The 20,235-nt window shown below is 37.5% G+C and overlaps 2 protein-coding genes across 27 annotated transcripts in view; one reads left to right on the top strand and one right to left on the bottom strand.

Annotated features, from left to right (window-relative positions):
- The first annotated feature begins 2,479 nt into the window (after positions 1-2,479).
- ncbp2as2 (NCBP2 antisense 2 (head to head)) lies at positions 2,480-3,868 on the top strand. Its single transcript, XM_058762722.1, has 2 exons — positions 2,480-2,618; positions 2,704-3,868. The coding sequence occupies exon 2, from the start codon at positions 2,711-2,713 to the stop codon at positions 3,023-3,025; it is 315 nt and encodes a 104-aa protein (XP_058618705.1). The 5' UTR covers positions 2,480-2,618; positions 2,704-2,710; the 3' UTR covers positions 3,026-3,868.
- Positions 3,869-4,603: 735 nt separating this feature from the next.
- The window catches only part of dlg1b (discs large MAGUK scaffold protein 1b), a 127,918-nt gene continuing 112,286 nt past the window's right edge, over positions 4,604-20,235 (bottom strand). For 20 of the 26 annotated variants that reach the window (XM_058762511.1, XM_058762516.1, XM_058762544.1 and 17 more), the window contains 11 exons: positions 19,724-19,838; positions 18,979-19,155; positions 18,578-18,644; positions 16,617-16,713; positions 14,522-14,563; positions 12,530-12,580; positions 12,309-12,410; positions 11,177-11,349; positions 8,920-9,029; positions 7,894-7,985; positions 4,604-6,328 (listed from right to left, as the gene is read on the bottom strand). In XM_058762511.1, the coding sequence (XP_058618494.1) occupies positions 6,222-6,328; positions 7,894-7,985; positions 8,920-9,029; positions 11,177-11,349; positions 12,309-12,410; positions 12,530-12,580; positions 14,522-14,563; positions 16,617-16,713; positions 18,578-18,644; positions 18,979-19,155; positions 19,724-19,838 (1,133 nt within the window). In that variant the 3' untranslated portion in view covers positions 4,604-6,221. Of the gene's footprint in view, positions 6,329-7,893; positions 7,986-8,919; positions 9,030-11,176; positions 11,350-12,308; positions 12,411-12,529; positions 12,581-14,521; positions 14,564-16,327; positions 16,362-16,616; positions 16,714-18,577; positions 18,645-18,978; positions 19,156-19,723; positions 19,839-20,235 lie in introns of all 26 variants that reach the window. The other 6 variants (XM_058762526.1, XM_058762626.1, XM_058762646.1 and 3 more) reach the window with 2 other exon arrangements.

Here is a 20,235-nt window from a genome sequence, read left to right as displayed (position 1 = left end):
TTCAAGATACTGTTAAAGTAACGGTGAGATTGAGAGAACGATTAAAATATTGATATTTTAAAAGCTATTTTTTATAGCACAAGTGCACAACCTGCAAGGACACGCTTAGAAGCTCTTCTTAAAATTAACTTCGCTAATTACATACAGTTGTGCTCAAAATTATTCATACCCTTGGTAAATATGATCAAAGGAGGCTGTGAAAATAAGTCTGCATTGTTTATCCATTTGATCTTTCATTTAAAAAATTTTTTAAAAGTGAAAGTGGGGGAAAATCACATTATGAAATAAATGTTTTTCTCCAGTGTATGTTATTATTGGCACCCCTAGACATTCTTATGAGTAAAATATCTCTGAAGTATATTCCTATTCATGTTTACATTTTTTATCAGACCAGGGTGACTAGGAACATGTCCACCCTTGGCTTCCTGTTTCACAAGATTATAAATATGAGGAACACAAAGGCCAAATTCCCTTAATCATCCATCACAAGGAGTAAAACCAAAGAACATATTTCTGATGTGCAGCAAAAGATTGTTGAACTTCACAAATTTAGAAAGTGGTTGTAAGAAAAGAGCTAAAGCATTAAAAATCCCCATTTCCACCATCAAGGCAATAATTAAGAGGTTCCAATCAACTAAAGATATTACAAATCTGTCAGGAAGAAGGGTTTTGATGTAGAAGGGCTTCTATGGTCAGATGAAACTACAAAAGAGATTTTAGCAGCAAACACTGAAGATGGGTTTGGTGAACACAGGGATAAAAAAGTACCCCATGTGTACAATGAAATATACTGCTGTATCTTTGATGTTGTAGGCCTGTTTTTCTGCAGGAGGTCCTGGACATCTTGTTTAGACACATGGAATCATGGATTCAATTAAATACCAACATATAAAAAATTTAAAACTGACTGTCCATGCTAGAAATCTTATCGGCTAATGGGCTGTGGTTGGATCCTCCAACAGGACAATGATCCACAAACAAACATCAAAACCAAAACAAAAATGGGTCACTGAGCACAAAACCAAGCTTCTGCTGGCCATTCCAGTCCTCTGACCTGAACCCTATAGAAAATGAGTGGGTGAACTGAAGAGAAGAAGCACCAACATGGAGCTGGGAATAAGGCCCGGCTCCAGATACGAGATGAAGGGTGGGCCAAGTGATACTCCAGGTGGGCAGGGGTTATGAGTTGGGCAGGGGTTGAATTTTAATTATCTTAAAATTAAGATAATTTTAAAAATTAAATAGACCGCAGCAATTAACATTTTGTCAGAACCTCTAGTAAATTACAAGCTATTTGTTTAGTTGTCTATTGAGAATCATAGGAGAATATGATCTCTATTTGGGAAAAAATAAATAAATAAATATCCAGAATTGTGCATATTCCTATGTTTGACTGACTGTTTCTCCCATGCAGTGACGGGCAAATGTAACACGGAGTGTCCGTCACATTTCATGCACTGGTTCTGTTATTAAAGAGTGTTCACTTTGGCTGACATCTTCATTCGAAATTGTTGTTGTTGAAGCAGCAGCAACTCTGTCAGCATCTTGTCTCGGGACAAAGCAGGCGCGGGCGCAATCATCAATCATATTTAAACGGAAGCCGACGCGTCCTGACCGCATCACTGTCTTTACTGGGTATTTTTAGGGAATATTTGCATTTATTCACAGATGATTTGATTAGCAAATCATGTGGTGGACTGTCATTATTTTGGCTAATGCGAGGCACCACTGAATGCGCATCAGAGGGTATTTAGAAGTAGGTACCCTGCACTACACCACTGAGACTGACAAGACCATGCATCAACAGATTCTTAGCTTATTGACAAATATCTGATCTTGTAAGATGTTCTCCCTTTACACAGAGCACTGTACGCGTGATGGCCAAATCGAAAGTGAAAGTGAAAGGCGCGAGCTCTCATTCAAAAGGATTTCAATTCCGCGCATATTGATAGCGGCTCCCTGATGCATGAAAATACAGTATTAGCACGTATGTGGGTGTGGGCGGTAAGAAAACGAAAAAGAAAAAAATATAGGAACCTCAGTTGAATATCACAACAATTTTGTGATTGGCTGTTATGTGTGGGGCCAGGGTGGGCCAAGCTTCTGATTGGGTGGGCCAGGCCCACCCTGGCCCCCCGTGGAGCCGAGCCTGCTGGGAATCTAAAGGGTCTGGAGTGATTCTGGATGAAGGAATGGTCTCTGATCTCTTGTCAGAAGTTCTCCAAACTTATCAGGCATTATAGGTGAAGATTCAGAGTTGTTATCTTGGCAAAAGGAGGTTGTAAAAAGTATTGAATAAAAGGGTATGATTAATTGTGGCCCATTTTTTCTCTCCCATTTTAAATTCTTATTCTCCAATTGAAAGGTTAGATTATTATTTTTTTTTATAAAAGATCAAAAGGATTCATTTTCACAGCCGCCTTTGATCATATTTACCATGGGTATGAATAATTTTGAGCACAACTGTACGGTCGTCCGTTTAAAATGTATTACTCCCCACGCCTGTAGAGGGCACTGTGGTGTGTAATCCCCTACAGTGATGCAAATGCTACGGCAACGGCACCGTCGAAAAGACCCGCTCAGTAGCGTGTAGAGTAGTCGATTGGGGACCTTTGAAGGTAATGTATTATTTACCTAAGAAAATAAATACTAATCGTAAACCTGATTAATATTAGTGAAATCTAACGTAGATATTTGTGACAGGTTCAAAATGGTGCTGCGACGGATCTTTCATGCTTTGATAAATAACGCTCAAGTGGTGGAGAAGCTGTCGGAGTCTCGACCTATCAGACGCGCGGCGCAGATCACGGCCTTCGCCATCGCTAAAGCACAGATCGCCGGGAAAGACGCCTCGACCAAACTGCTCAGATCCCAGACTGTTCGCCAGATACGCGAGGAGACGACAAAGATGCCCAGTGATGTGAAAGAGTTGGGTCGGAGAGCTACTAGACTGCGGGATACGTTTGTGAAGGAAGTGAAAGAGGGCATGAGAGACGCCGACAGACAGATAAAAGACAGAAAGTGACTGAATGAGTGAACCTTATATTAATGGCGTTATTACGAGTCCACTTGTGATACGAGGACAGCGTTATTAAAGAACGTTCTACTGTAAGACAGGGTTTATGGCCCTCAATAAACTAAATTAATATCACTGTAAAGTCTGTAAGAGTGCTGGTAATGATGGATGGCTGTATAGAAGTGCCTTGTTGTGAAATAAATGAAGGTTTTGCGATTAGTTATGCCATCTTATTGACATTTGAAACCAGATTATTAAATGAAAACATTTTAAACCACAAACATTACAAAAATGTTGAGCTCCAGTTCACAGCCTGACTGTACTGCAGATACGACGTTTTTTTGACGTGACATAAGCAAGAATATCTGAATCTGTTAAAATCAAAAGTATAAATAAAAACAAATGCAGTTTGCTACTATAGAATTGTCCGCTTTGGAGTAAAAAGGGTAACCGCAACCTTATATCTCACAATGTGACTTGGTTTTAAACTAACTTTCTATGGCCTCTGTTGTTACTCTGAAGCGAAAACGGGTTTGCATAATACATAAAAAAAAAAAAACTTGTTAGAAGTCCAACTGCATGTGCTGTCAAAGAAATAAGTGGAGTGAAATGGCGTTTAAACTATTTGAAACTGACATCTTGGAACACTTATCTAAAGAAGCTAATACCTAAAAAAACTTCCAAATTTGATTTAATTGGACAAGCAGCTTTCCATTACTGTTGATCTTTTGTAAAAACAAGCACTGGAACTTTTACTGTTCTTAACTATGTTTGTTTTACACAGAATTACAATCACTTTTTCTTTTTTTTTCTCCCCCAACCATAAATAAAAATTCCAACCCAAAAACATAACCACGAGAAATAAACTATTTCATGAGGTGGCATGAATACATATTATTTGATTCATATGGAGGGGGGGGGGGAGCAAGAAGGTCCACCCTAACTCCAAACATAACCATCAGTGGGGAGTGAGCAGATCTTACAAACTCATTTAAATTAGCTGCTCCTAGAGAGCTACTGTCCTGTAGACTTCGGCTCCAACACACAATGCCTATAAGTTTCAAATGATCTTGATTATCTGATTCAGGTGTATTTGATTAGAGCCCTGAATTAGCCGTTAACACAACACAAAATAGTTACAAAATGTCATGAGAGTGTGTTGGAAAGTTCTGTCATCATTCACTCACCCTCATGTCAATCCAAACCTGTATTACGTACTCTTATTTGAAAGTAAAATAATTTGAAGAATGTCAGTAACCTAACAGCTTTAGTGACGACTGACTTTCTTTATACAGCATTCAGTTCTCAAACAATTCTAAAAACTTCTTTAATGTTCCACAGATGAAAGTAAACCATACAGGTTTGGAATGATACGAGGACGAGTAAAAGACAGAATTTTATGTTTTAGAGTCAACTATTCTTTTAAGGTGCCATATGGCCTCACAAAATAACAGCTGTGACAATCAACATGACAACTTTTCAGAAGTGCACTGATGTGTACAGCTAGACAGAATAACGTGCTAATGTCACACCTTAAAAATATACTTAAGCCCTCCATCTCAAGGAATACTCACACCAGCACTGAGCTGTATGAGAAAGATTTTGTTTTATTTTTCTTGAATTAGCCATTCTCTTGTTCGTTTTGATTAATGGAATGAATCAGATCAGTAGGTTATTTACATGTTTCTCTTTTCCAGTCCCAAAATGTCCCCAAAAAGCAGAGGTGGTGAGGTGGTAGAACAAGCAGTCTTAGTATACAAAACAATCATGTCATAGGAAGAGCAGGCAAGACCCCCTCTCTCCGGGACAGGTTTAGAAAAAAGGAGTCTCTGTGGAGCTTCTAGCTGGATAACATCAGCCCTGCGTCAAAGCTTGGTCGGTCCTGTGAAGCTCTTCTTCCAGCTGAGACGGTTTGTGTCTGAGAGGGGGGGACGGATAGAGCGTTCTTCTCCACACAATGACTCTGATGTAGCACACTTGGAGCAGATGATGTTGAAATGGTGGGCAGAGGGGAGGAAGCGACAGAGCCAGCTTCAAATAGCACATTAATCATCCGCTAGGCTCCGTTTTCTCCGCATTCCCCTCACCGCCCTGCATCTTGTCATTTGTTTCAGTTTAGGAAAATAAAGGGTGGTAACAGAAAAAGGGGAAAAATATATATTCATACCATTTTTTTTTTTAAATCTCTTGCTCTAATATACATTTTACGATGTCAAGAAAATAACTCCCATCATAATAGTGCTTAAGTAAAGCTCAATATAGACTTTTATTATAACAAAATAGGCAGTTTATGGAGGGTTAAATATCTGTTAAGATCTCATTGTACAATAAATTTCTTCCACATATGCGGTGGCATTTTATTGCCTCTTAAAAATATCAGTTCCTTACAAATGGCAGACTTTCCTAAATGTAAATCAAAGTGTTGAAAACACATACTCTGTGTAAGACACTGATTGTAGACTCCGACATTCTAACAGTGGCGGCACATGTCTCACATCTGTGCAGCGGGACATCATCTAAACACAATGGCTCCATAACGCAGACAATCAGAATGAGGAGAACAATAAGCATGCCAATACAACAGTCAAGGAAGAAGTAAAAGAAGAAAATCAACAACGTGTGGAACATACGGGACTATGGTGGAAATGAACAATGAGAAAGAAGGGCTGAAGAACACCTGGTCTTAGAAGCTACAACGTGCAAAGTTTTGCTTTTTTGTGTTTCTCTCACCATTTTAATGAATCCGATGCCTGAGACTTGAGCTCCATGTTACCATTTCCATAAATAATAATAAAAAAAAAAATAGAATGGGTAAAATGAAGAGAGACTTGTCAGAAAATCCAGATCGCTGTCTTTGTCCTTACAAAGTAACCTCCCTTAAACATTAAGGAACTGTACCGTTTCCAAACCCCTGGTAAACAGATGCTGGTCTGGCATAGCTTTGCTTTCTGTAAGCATGGAAGCAGTAAAGATCTGAGGAGGACAGATCATCTTCTCTTGAAATAGCTACTGAGGAACTAGAAGTAGGAGGTGAAGATATAGGACTGAACAGAGACTGAAGTATGCTGGATTAAGGAATTAATCTGTTGAGTGAATTCTGTCAGCTGGAGAAGCCCAGCTGAGATTACCAAAAAGAAAAAAAACAAAAACAGAATCAATAAATAAACCAGGCAGAGAAAGGGGGATGATAAACTCCTGAAGGCGTTCATAGTTTCTCCTTGGACTGTACCCATATGTATGGCCCAGACTGTTCCTCAATTATCTGCTTGACTTGATCGTAGATCTCTTCCAAAGTGTCCCCCTGAACAATAGCTGCAATGCAGAGATGGTCACAGTGAGGAGACAGCAGTGACAAAAATAAAATAACTAATACATTTAAAAGACACAAACAAACTGCCAGCAGTCATATAGACCAGTGGTTTAGCTCCAACCCTAATCAAACACACCCGAAGCAGCTAATCAAGGTCTTCAAGATCACTAGAAAGCTATACAGGCAGGTGTGTTTGATTAGGGTTGGAGCTAAACTCTGCAGGACAGTGGCCCTCCAGGCCCGAAGTTGCCCATCCGTGTTCTAAATTATGGTTTACAAATACAAATACAAAATATGTTATACTCAGTCTTCCAATCTGCATTGTTTATCCTCATGATCTTTCATTAAAAATTAAATTTGTCCAGGTATTTATACTCCTGTTTGACAGGAATATAGATATAAGGTAACAAAGCTCAAATTCCCTTAGTCATCCATCACAATGAGTAAAACCAAAGAAATAGTTCTGATGTGTAGCAAAAATGGTTGAGCTTCAGAAAATAGCTAAAGCATTGAAAATTCCCATGTTCACCATCAGGGCAATAGCCAAGTCACCTTTATTTCCTTAGCGCTCAATACAATACAGACTGTGTCAAGCCAGCATCACAGAGATAAACAGGAAATAGCAGAAGCAATTCTGGAAACTTGTCTATGGAAACAGTTCACATTCTGCTGTAAAGCAGCTCTAAAAGACAGTAGTTTTATTATTTAGCTCAAGTCAGTTCAGATCAAAAACAGTGTGAAGTTAAATGATCAGCTATAGGTAGTTCTACAAAAATGAACAACTTCCAATCAACTGGAGATGTTAAAAATCAACCTGGTATTCTCCAAAGATCTTGGGGTCTAAAAAAAAAAAAAGTATATTCTCTGCTAGAAATCTTATAATTGGATGTACGGTTGGATCAACATCAAAATCAACACAAAAATGGGTCACTGAGCACAAAATGAAGATTCCACCATGGTCAAATGAAATTTCTGTGAATATTCTGAATAACAGACCAAAAGGATAAACAATGCAGATTTTTCACAGCCCTCTTTGCTCATATTTACCAAGTAACCTAATAATTCTGACCACAACACTCTCTCTCTCTCTACAGTATATATATTGGTGTGACAGCAAAAATGTAGAAAAAAAAAACTTAAACAAATAACATGAGAAAAATGTATCTTTATTCTTAGAGTTACAAACAGCATGAGAGAGGTTTATCTTCAATGTTAGTTTTTTTTTTTTTTTTTACATTTTTCTGTCACACCATAGCAAGGAGGTTTGATAGCAATTAATACATCAACTACCCATATATATATATATATATATATATATATATATATATATATATATATATATATATATATATATATATATATATATATATATATATATATATACACACACACACACACACACACTACATTCAATTCAATTCTATATAACTACATTCAATTAGTTTGTGTGTTTCCTGGGGGAAAACCCTGACCTTGTCATTGCTACATATATAATATATTGTAAAATCAGAAATGTGAGTTGGGGTTAGCTGTTGTCTTGATGCCTGTATGACAGCCACAAACAGACCTGTGAAGTGCTCCATGAACTCCTGTTCCAGCTTCATGGCTCTGTCGTATGTCTTCCTGCCTTGTTCCTCTGTCAGTCTTTTATTCATCTCCCTGAGGAGAGAGAAAAAGCATTACAGCATACTTTTTATATTATAATGCTCACAGGGGACAGAAAAAAAACATTCATGGATTAGTAATCCTTGCATACTAAACTATTTTGAGAAAAAAATTAAATTTAACTGCACCCCAATGATTATGACTGGGTACAGTTTACGTAATATGACACAATGGCAAATACTAGTGGTGTAACGATACGCGTATCGTGTACCAAACGGTTCACGGGCAAATTCCAAATGGAAGTGATCATCTCTATCCCCTTGGAGTGGGGACTTTGGAGTGAGCAGGACACGTGCGTGCCATTATGTAATTGTTTGGAATGCACTTGGGAAAGGGAGCGATGTAATTTCCTCATTATCTTCAGCTGGCATGTTCCTGTGACAACGCAGCATGGTGTCCGTCAGCAGATGTCACTGTTTTAATGTCATAAATGTCTTTTTATTGTTGTTAGCATAACTGTTGCAAATAAACATACATTTTATATTTTAAAAAGTTTTTAAAATATGCTTTATAATATATAAAAAATGATATATACAAAACTTTTTAAAATATAAAATGTATATTTTTTTATGCTGGTGTCCATCAGCGAATCTGCTGACGGACACCGTGCTGCGTTGTCACGGGAACATGCCAGCTGAAGATAATGAGGAAATTACATCGCTCCCTTTGCCAAGTGCATTCCAAACAACTACATAATGGCACGCACGTGTCCTGCTCACTCCAAAGTCCCCACTCCAAGGGGATATGGACGATCACTTCCATTTGGAATTTGCCCGTGAACCGTTCAGTACACGATACACGTACCCCTTAGTACCCCTTACGTTACACCCCTAGCAAATACGGTACACTGGTCATTGATAGCGAGACATTGTTTTTAATAGACAATGATCTTTGTAAATACTAGTTGGATTCCTTGTCTTTTACTCACATGATGTTCTCCATTGATTTTGGTTTGATGAAAATAGCGATGGGGTAAAGCACAGCAACTTGCAGTCTCTTTATGGCGTTGCCTGATACATCTAGAATGCAATGTTTGCCCTGAGGAGAGCAAAGACAGTGTTTCCATACAGTAAGCAATAAGGCTGCATGTTATGGATTATAGTCCTGTGCTGTCAGCAGTTGTGCAGGTCTATCATGCCTATCGTGCCTATTTCTCCTGAAACAATACTTAGCTCCTTTCCTCAACACCTTATGTAAACATTGGGTAATAGCATTCAAATCTTTGCCTGTAAATGTAATGTTTGTAGACTCAGTGTTTCCCCTAGATTTAAAAGTTTAACACAAATTACATATTTAGGGCCCTATGAAATGTTTTATTTTTTCCAACCTTGTTTTATTGTTACCAAATTCTGTGTTTTAGCATGTCTAATTATTTGAAAGCATAAAAACAAGATTCATTTATTCTTACAATAGCCTTATGATTTTTTTCCTCAGAAATTCTGTGTTGTGTATTTACATTTTTAAGGCATAAAAAAAGTCAGTTAATTTATCTTTTAATTAATGAAAACGAAAGAAAAAATATATTTTTTTGGAAAATAAAGGGGATTTAATATTACAATTAAAACATTGAAGAAATATATGTAGTATGATTATTCCTTAAAAATAAGGTTTTAATAATTTTAGTAGTAGTAGTAGCCTATTACGTACATTTTACTGAACAATAGTAATATATTTCTGCTGCAATGTCTTCAAGTTAAACTGAACTTATATTTTGAAGCCACTCTCAGAGCAGCTCTGGAGATGTTGTTCATGTATTTATGTCCTCAGTGAGACAGCAGACGTTAATATCACCGGGAGCATCACATGCGCTTCAGTACGAGTAGTAAACAAAACCGCGCATCTGCGCCATTCATTAACACAGAGACACGCAGAAATCATTTTAAGGCTGCAGTCTGTAAGTTTTGCCTCTTTGTCGCCATCTTTGAAAACCTGGAATTGCAGCTCTGTGCGGAATTATCTTCCTTGCGTGGGGTTGTGCATCGGCACGGCTCCAGCGCGGATGAGTCTAATGTTTTGAGAAGTATGTGTCTCAGTCTATGGTGTCAGTCTGTCAGTCACCGCACCTGTGTGGATACTGTACTTAGTAATCACAGATTCTATCCTTTAGTCTTGGAATATATGACCCAAATAAGAATTTTCACCATATATTGCCATCTGAACAAGTAACAAGTCTGCCACGTTTGTTCTGACCAACCGAGGAAAAAAGCATTACAATAAATCACGCTACCAATGGTAATTAAATCTAACGATCGGTTAGCTCATATCACATCAAGCCGTGCAAATTATTATTATTGTTATACTTTATTCTCAAATTATTAAAGTTAACAACATCAGCATTGCGTGACAATGAGTATAGTGTGTATTAGCGTGTAGATTTCAATTTCTGTACAGTCTAATCTCTAATTGTCTTACTATTCGAATTTCATATTAAGAAATTCTTTTAACCCAAAAAGCAAACTATGCTCCCTTCGAACTTGTTGTCTTTAAAATACAAATCTTGTGTTATCCCAGGCTATCTGTAATCAGAAGCACATTTAAAACTGGAATATAATATAATTTCATTCACATATGTTTCATAAACACAATCCTTTCTGGATTACAATCCGCCATCAAAATTATTCTAAATTATTTAATTATTCTAGCTGCTGTGAGAAAAGGCTATAAATGATCCGTCACCTGCAAGATCCTCACATGCAATAGCCTAGTAGCCGAGACAACTTCTTTATGTTTACAGACGTGACGTAATGATGCAGCAGCATGCTCGAATTTCCTGCGAAAACCTACCCGTACCACTCAAATTAGAAAACATTATTATAAACTAACAGTTGTGAATCGGGTTAAAGTAAGGCGGACTGCAGCTTTAAATAGTCGTTTTGCGGCTTAATATTTACAAATACTAGTGGGAGTGTGCTCAATTGTGTGTGCACGCACGTTTGTGTGTGTGCGCGCATCAGGGCAGAACTCCGCTGTGTGGAATACAGAGAGCGTGACCATGTAACGTAGAGACAGACATGACATGCCGTCAAGTAAATAAGATAAATAACATAAGGCTATTTAGTTTGTTTAATAAAAGAACAAGGTATAGACCTGTTCTATAGCAAAGAAAAAATGGCAGGGGAAACACTGAGACTTAGTGTTGTTAATAAAATACACTTCTTATGGTGAGAAATAAATCTGGACCTCACCTTTTCTGCCACCTCTCTGACAGACTGCACACTGGTTCCATACAGGTGACCGTTGTACTGGCCTGCCTCGATGAACTTGTGCTCCTGTATATCTCTCTCCATCTGCTCTCTGGACGCAACAAAGTGGTAGTCTCTCCTGTCCACCTCATAATCTCGCTTCGGCCTTGTTGTATCTGAGACAGAGAGCAGCATATGCTACAGGCTTAATTTCTGTATTAAACCCATGGTTGTAGTAGAATTACCAAATGTAGTTTACAGGTGTTTGACGATTTGCAGTTTCAAATACAATATGTATGTGTGTATTTAAATGCATAAAGCATTAAATCCTGATAGCTGCTGCATCTATGTTTATTCTGCCCTATGACTTTTCCAGTTTTTCAAGATTTACTCAATAAGGATTAGGAGAAGGATTTTTGAAAATATTTTTTACTCACAATCTCTACCCGATTAAATTTTTCAGAGCTTGTCATAACTAGAAAAATGAATATCTGGATTTGGCTTATTTTAATGCTTTTTTTGGCCTTATTTTAAATCTTTTTAAGTGGTATTTTGCTTTGGCCGCCTGTTTAACCAGCACTGACTTTTTTGTAAGCTATAGCTATGAGTACATGGGATTTCTTCTCTTATCTACTATCGGCTGTTCAACAAACATGCTTACAAATCTGTTAGTTTGAACATAACATTTAAAAATATTTGGAACTGTGAAATTTTTAAAATAAAGAGAACATGGGGTGCTTCTGTATTATAAATGCACATTTAATTTAAACCACACCATTAACAGTCTGACTCTATTATATTTTGTAGGGCACAGCATCAACTTACTTTTAATTGAGTAACAGTTATTCACAGTTTAATAACCTCACTAAACCATATAGTCAGATCCATTGTGCAACCCTATCAAACAGACCCCTGTGAATAATAAAGTTAATTTATATCACTTACTGGAATAATTCATCTATTCAAATCTCAAAATAAAAAAAAAGATATTCAACCATGTCAGTGCAGCCTTAAATGCCTTTTTATTTGACATGCTTGCAACTCCACTGTAATTTTCACTGTAGCAACTGTAATAATGTGTCCCTCCCTCATCATGTTATCTAATCAGTTCACACAGTGTACATGATACACTTACGAGGAACACAGGAACCAAATTTGTCAGGGAACTCCGAAATCAGGTCATCGTTTACTCTGTCTTTCATCGGACCCAAGATAATCACCGGTCGTGAGTAGTTCACTGTTGAAAGACCATTCATGAAATCAATTACATTCTCCTAAAAAGAATCATTGATGTGACTTATTAGATGAAATCTTATGGGTTAATGTTGCTGATATGAACAATCATTAGCATTTTACCTTCCTGCTGACAGACTGGCTCATAAGACAGCACATATTCCTCTTGACCACCTGATATAAGAACACACATACAGTTAAGCTTAGAAAAAATCTTTTTGTACAATTCATCATTTTATGTTATCACTATGTTATCACATCCAGTCAAGCATATTAAAACCCTGAAATTGATGCAATGCTTTCTGCTCATGCATTATTATTAAATGTGTGAAATTGCAGAGACAGCAATGCGAGATCCACTTGTGGCCACTAGAGGTCCTGTATGCTACACATATGAATAGTGAATAGCAATGGAGTTCTCCGTCATGGTTGGTATGAGACTGTCATAATGATTAAAGTGGAGCTCTTTCTGTGGATCTCAGTAGGCCTGATTGCCTAAGGCTGACTGCCCGCATGTGCACTATGAGTTAGAGGCAGATACGTGCTGTAAATTAATGAACACTGTTCTTCAAAGTTAGGGGCAGAATTCCTAAGGGCCTGTGACATGCTAGTGCTGTTTACTGCATCAAAGTGTAGCATATTGCATACTTAAAACACAAAATATTAAGCATTTACTCCAAAGAAATAGAATTGTTTTGTTAGTTATTCACATGTATGAGAGATCACAAACACACAAACTGTCTCCAGCAAAAATGCGTATTATGGAGCTACACTGCACTAGCTATATAATTTCCATATATTTTCAAGTAATTAAAATGCATTTATTAAAACATTTATTAAAGCATATTAATTTAAAAATAAATAGCTACAAAATTAAATGTAGTTAATTTTATTTTAACACTACCATTCAACAGTTTGGGGTTGGCAAGTCTCTTATGTTCACTAAGGCTGCATTTATTTGATCGAAAATACAGTAAAAATGATAATATTTTGAACTATTACTACAATTTTAAAAGTTTTTTTAATATTTTAAAATGTAATTTATTCCTGTGAAAGCAAAGCTGCATTTTCAGCAGCCAGTACTCCCGTCTTCCCATGTGTCACATGATTCTTCGGAAATCATTCTAACATGCTGATTTGATGCTCAAGTAATATTTCTGATTAACAAAGTTAAAAGCTGTTGGGCTGCTTAATATTTTTTTTGTGGCAACCATGGTAAATTTTTTTCAGGATTCTTTGATTAATAGAAAGTTCAAAAGAAAAGCATTTATTTTAAATAGTTAAAATCGTAACAATAAATACTGTCACTTGAATTTTTTTAATGTGTTTTGTTTCATTTAATGAGTCCTTAAGCATTCTTACTGAAAAAAAATATTACTGACCCCAAACTTTTGAACAGTGATGTAGCAGGACCAGTGAAAATGTTGAAGCTAAAAAAAAATTAACCATCATTTTTTAATTGTTTATGTCTGCATTCACATAATTGTCAAATGTTAGTGGACAAAAGCATTGATCCCAGAGATTCAGGTCTCTTGTGCCCTTGCGATGTTGCAACGTATAGAATAGTGACACAAAGTGTACCGTACCATGCAGTAGCTGGTAATGCCCTGCACTAATGCACAGTCTGTTCTGCTGATCACAGTGGTGTGTAATATCTGGCCCCTGTGAGACAGTATATATCTTTAGAGTGGCTTTGATATAGCACCACTGTGACTCTGACAGTCTCTGACAGAGAGAGGGCAAGGGCTGGGAAGTGATGGGGGCACTGTTGCTATGGAGACTGAGCCAGGGGCTGGCAGAGGGCTCACTGATTGATTTTGGTATTGTATCTTGTGGCTTCTGGAACATTACCCAGCCTTTCTCACTGCAGTGCTGCTCAGTTGAGGGGGCAGGCATTCAGCAATGTAAACTCTTGATAAATCCACAATAGCATTGCTCGGTAATTTATTAACATTGGTCATTTATTTATTTATTTATTATGTTGCATTATGAAATGGATCTCCCATACACGTTAATGCATAGCAGAGAGGATAGGAGAGAGAATAAGTGTTAAATGTGTGAAAGAAAAGCAGACGAGAAAGACGGATGAAGGGCACAATGGAAGGAAGAACTTACGGTAACTACTCTCACTATCACTGGCATTAGAGGTGACATGCTCTGAAATCATAACAGAGGGGTAATGGATGATGAAAACCAAGAATAGGAGCACATGATGATGCATGAGGTGACTTCAAATAAGCGAGAAATACCAGTCCTGAGTCTCACCACAGTGGAGAAATATTCACACCACTAAGGGACACAGTACACCTTCTGAGTTGAGTTTTGTGGCTTATAGTCCACATCTGGTAGTTTAGAGGTCATATGCTACTGTGCTCTTAATAGTTGACAAAGTTACCCAGCACAGGTCATAGTAAAATAAATAATACTAATAATTCCAAATAAATTACATCTACATAATTTCACATTATAACGGTTTCATTCTGCTTTCTAAAGACTGGTCAGAATTAATGACAGTAGTCACAATTTCTTTTTTCTACTATCAGCCATTGATTCATGTATCTCTTCAGGTTGTAAAAGTACTCTAATAAAATGTTAATGTAATAGAACCTAAATATTTTCAGCTAGTTTGCCCTATTTTATTTTTATTTTTCAATGTATAAAGAGGTCTGTTGTAATGTTTCAAAATGACTAAAATGACTAAACTCGCAGATTTAAAGAATTAGAATGTTAAAGGGATAGTCCAAAAATTAAAATGCTGTTATTTATTTACTTGTTCCAAACCTGTAATTTCATTCATCTTTGGAACACAAATGAAGATATTTTTAATAGTTTTGTCCATTCTTCTGTCCATAATTTTGTAGAGACAGAATTGCTTCATATGATGAACAGAATAAAAAAAAGAATAAAATAAAAGAATAAATGAAATCTCTTCATCATATAAAGCAGGGATCTCCAAGCCTGCTTTTGGAAAGTTCCCATCCTGCAGAGTTCAGATCCAACCCTAATCATATAAACCTTAACCAGGTAATCAAGGTCTTCAAGGTAACTTGCAAATTACAGGCAGTTGTGTTGGAGCAGGGTTGTAACTGAAGTCTGCAGCTTACAGTTGGAGACCCCTGATATTAAAGTGACTGTCTCTCTTCAGAAAAGATTTTTTTTTTTGGTCCAAAGATGAAAGTCTTGATATGAGGGTATGTAAATGATGATAGAATTTTCATTTTTGGGTGAACTAACCCAAACTTAAGTCTTTATCTTCCAGCAAAAGAGGACTCATCTTACATACACCGATGCATTCAACGTTTTGGTCTCTAGATTAAGACTGTCTCCTCAATCACACATTAAGAATACAACAGCAAATCACGGTTTGTTTTCGGCCATGCTCGTATTTCATTTTCGTTCACAAACCTAATTTAGTTACAAAGTATTTGGAATTAATTCTGAAGGTGTCTTCAATGCTTTCGCCCATATCAGTGTGGTTTTATGGAGTTAACAAAAACTACTGGATGACGGCCACCGTCAATATAAAATATGTCAACCAGAAAAAACTGCACTTGTCTACCCAATGGCCTTTGTGGCATTTGAGGAGTTAACAGTAAACACAGTAAACTTTAATTAGATAATAGTTTGATCTAGAGAATGATGGCAAATAATTGTCAAATTAACAGATTTTCTTATCAAGAGAAAATAAAATATGTAGGTACTGAGTGAGAGGAGATTCCATAGAGCACAGTGAGACAGTGAGGAAAAAAGAAGTTTCACTGAAAAAAGTTTCACCTCCACCATCAACAGCAGAAACTGAAAACTCTTTGTCTGGTACTATATGAATTATGACAGCGAGGAATGAAATATGTGAAAGGAAGAGAGATAGCGTGGAGGTCTGGTCCAGAGGTGACCGAGTGGGCATCTACATGGGGAACTTACTCTGGCCTTTGGATAGCATGTCATCTGGGTTGTCCTGTGGATCGGTCAGGAAGGGAGCAACAAGAGAGACAACAACCACAAGAGTACAAGGGTTACTGAGACACTCTAAGGCCTGGTCCAGCCACTGAACACAGCAGGCACTAGGCTCTCTCTGTCCACTGGTGTTGCTATCTCTATAGTCGGCTCTGATGTCTGCTGTGTCCAGTGGAGCAGTGCCCACCTCTGTCCTTATGACCTGCTGCCCTATTCTTGCCCAGCATTGAGCTGGAGTGCCGATTTCTGTACTTACGGTCCACATCGCTTGTTTCCTGCTCACTCGTCTCCTTGTTCTTGTAGAAAGGGAACTTGCGGGAAAACAGATTCTTTTTACGCTTGTCATTGAGGGACTGTTGAGGAAGAGAAGGAAAGGGAGGGCAACAGAAAAGAAGGGAAGGGGAAGAGGGCTGTCTAATGTCCATATGGAAAAAATAAAAGATGATTGTTCTCTCTCGACTTTGTGGACCTCTGATGGCTTAATCAAATGCCATTGATACAATTTATAGATGTTAACTCAATTAATGGAGGATGTCACAAAGTCAGAATTGTATATGAAATGCATGAAGAACTGAAGTGGACAAATAAATGGATTTGAGTCAGAGACTCAAAAAACAGCTAGCAGCAGGAAATCTCAAACACAAGGAAGCAGACGGACAGCTTTGCATGCAGAGGATGAGAAGCATTGTGAGTATGCCAGAAGCATGTGGAGGCCTATAACTGCTTTAGTTGTAGCTGCTTTCCTTAGCAGCAGCAACATGGAACAAAACAAAAAAAAAGCAAGTTGGCCTGATTTCTTTTTCTTTCAAGGGCAGGTGAATGTAGTATGAAATACTTTGCTGTAGAAACAGCCTGTATGTAAAATTATTTAAGCATTACTGTATGGCTTTTTTCTTTCTTCAGTGATGCAGCACCAGGGCTACAGGTGCATTTTCATTCTTATGCAGTGATCAGTTATAAGCCTGGCTGGTTTACACTGCAGCACTATGGATTATTGGGAGAGCATTGCAAGGTAGGTAAAGAGAGGAAAGTGTGAGGATGAAGGACAGGAGAGGAGGTGTGGCATACAGAAGGACGAGCAGTCCGACATCAATGGCAAGCGTATTTGTCCTTCGTTTTCCAATCATGCATGTTTTGTCGGGCTGTTAGATAATCTGGTGTTTTGACTTCTATGCCTCATAAATGAGTTATAGATGTATTACAGTACTGTTATATGCGATTTTGGGCCTGCGACACTTGCAGCTACACATGCTGTTAATTTAGACTGGACCATTCATATGGCAGACTGATTAGTATCAGAATATTACATTCCATTGAATGCACTGAGCATTATTAATTGTGAGTTAATATCAAACGGTCAAACTTCCACAGAGGTAGGAACATTAGAAAATGCTAACTTGTAAAGCGATTTAAAATGCATTTCAATGTCATTCTAAATACACAGTATAAGCAACATACTATAGGAGCTTTGTTCCAGTCCCTAGTGAGTTGCCAACTTCTAAAGCATTTAAAACATCATACTCCTGATGAAAAGGTTGTTCCATAAGGAAGGAAGCAAGCATATTAAAATGCTGCTTTCTAGGATGCTTCGTTTGGCCAAAATCTAAGGCAGCATGCCAATGTAATTAATCAGATGGGTGGGGTCAGTAAGATTTTTTTTTTTTGAAAGAAACGCATTAAATTATCACTTATAATGTTACTAAATATTTCTATTTCACAAAATGCTCTGTTCATCAAAAAATCCTGATAAGTGTCATTAAATATTTATTAAATTTATTAAATATAAAGCAGTACATCGGTTTTCTACATTTACAATTAAAAAAATTATTTCCTGAGCACGTTAGAATGTCAGCATGTTAGAATGATTTCTGAAGGATCATGTGACATTGAAGACTGGTAGACAAGTTGAAGAAATGCTGTGCTAGAAAACCCTAACACAACTTAAAGGGTTACTCCACCCCAAAATGAATGACCATGAGGTGCGGCTGACACAGAACAGCGTACACAGTTTGCGTTCCAGCGGATACTCTCCAAAAAGGCGCTACACTGACGCAGAGGAGACAAATTGGTGAATAAGTTACTTGCGAGGTTCCAATTCAGTCAGGATGCGGTCTTAAAAGACATGTAGCTAGTAGACAGAAAAGCAACTCACTTGGTTTTGGAACAGAGTATTGTTCAAATTTTTGTTGGTATGCATGTATAAAAAGATTCACTCACCCCTTTTTCTCGTGACTTAGAGTTGAACTTAACTGTCTTTAACCTTGCTCTCTCCTTCTTCTCCACTCTTGAGAGAAAACATAAGGACCACGTATTACATTAGCTGTTATTCACTATTAATCAGTTACACTGCATTTCATTCTCCTTCATCTGAATATTTCTTAGACATGCACTTGACACTCCTGAGAGTAACCTATCAGCTAATCATACATGATAACAAACTCAGGTCCGGTCAAAGAAATCTGGAGGACTTTGGTGGAATGGTGCTGGGGGATCTATTTGTACCATTTAATACAAACACAACACAAGTCTGCATGACCTGCATCCAAGTAAACCTACCAGCCTAAATGTGCCTGCAAACAATAATTATTTTTGTAATTTTATTAATTTCAATCTCTCACCTTCTCTTGCTGGGAATAACACCCATTTCCTCTACCTCTCCTTGAGGAGTGACCTGCCGTGCCTGCCACCACTCATCATCTGAAGCATTCACCACGTGCAGTATGTCCCCAAATTTGAAGTTCAGGCCTTGGCTGGGAAGCCCAGAATCCTTAGTTTTATCATAATCAAACAGTGCCCTGCAGAAAACAGTCCAAGTAAGACCAAAGGAAAAAGACACTTGCTCCATTATCTGAGAGCATATGGTAAAGTCTGACCAGAAGCTTCAAAAACCGCTGAACCATTTTGATACATGTGTGTAAATTGTAAAAAGATGTCTTATTCCAAATAAGCAATTTAGTAAAAAAAACAACAGCATTTAAAGTTGGCATGAAATGGAAATTGTGATCTTTTCTTCCATACAGTGACCTATATCCATGTGAAAGAGTTTCTTGAATAAGTAAAATCAAGTAAAAAAGTAGGACTTGATTTCATCCATCAGGAATCGACTGGACAGTTGGATCGTTGTTGTCAGCTAATTGCTGTGATCTCATGTGAGTGACAGGTTGCTGGAGAGGAGGTTTTATTGACCAGCTCTTGTGCCGTACACATATCATCAGAAAAGGGACATCATTGCGAGGGGAGGGGAAGTTAATAATATTACAAGGGAAAATTAAAAAGTAAGAATAGTCAATTAATTGATTTCATAGTGACTTTATATGCAGTTTTTCAGTTCCTTGTAGAATACTGTAGATATTGGTCCAGTACCTGACGTATAGTGATCTCTTCTGACTGGTCCTCAGGGACCCTGAGCCTGAGCTGATGCTGCTGTTCATCATCTGCTCTCTTAGGTCATGGATCTTGGCTTCAAAACGGCTGTACTCTGAAACACAAGGCCAAAAATATCACCCTCATGAGAAATTGTGTGTATGAGAAAATAAAAGACTCATGTAAAAAGAGTGTTGCTGAATATTTGAGCATAAAAACAATGTTATCAATGAAGCACATGATCAAAGTTATACAAATATTCATACAAATAGCATTGTCATAAGTAGCAATTGGACACCAATTTATGCCCCATAATGGAAGTCTTAATTTTCAATCTTTTAAAAAATGTTCACATGGCGTAAATGCCGTACAAATGTAAGTGATGCAAAACAACCATTCCCTCTAAGAAGAAATTCAAAATGTCAGAATCAATACTTTAAAACAGCCTATCTGTGTTTATCAAGCGGAGTGAAAGACAAAGCACAAATCACAGATACTATTTAAATTAAACT

Source organism: Onychostoma macrolepis, chromosome 02 (assembly GCF_012432095.1).
Source record: "Onychostoma macrolepis isolate SWU-2019 chromosome 02, ASM1243209v1, whole genome shotgun sequence".
Taxonomy (NCBI): Eukaryota; Metazoa; Chordata; class Actinopteri; order Cypriniformes; family Cyprinidae; genus Onychostoma; species Onychostoma macrolepis.
The sequence above is the reverse complement of the archived record's forward strand: the minus strand, read 5'-3'. Positions and strand labels throughout refer to the sequence as shown.

Excerpts from the sequence above, each read along its gene's own strand:
- ncbp2as2 (XM_058762722.1), top strand. The coding sequence starts at position 2,711 with ATGGTGCTGCGACGGATCTTTCATGCTTTGATAAATAACGCTCAAGTG.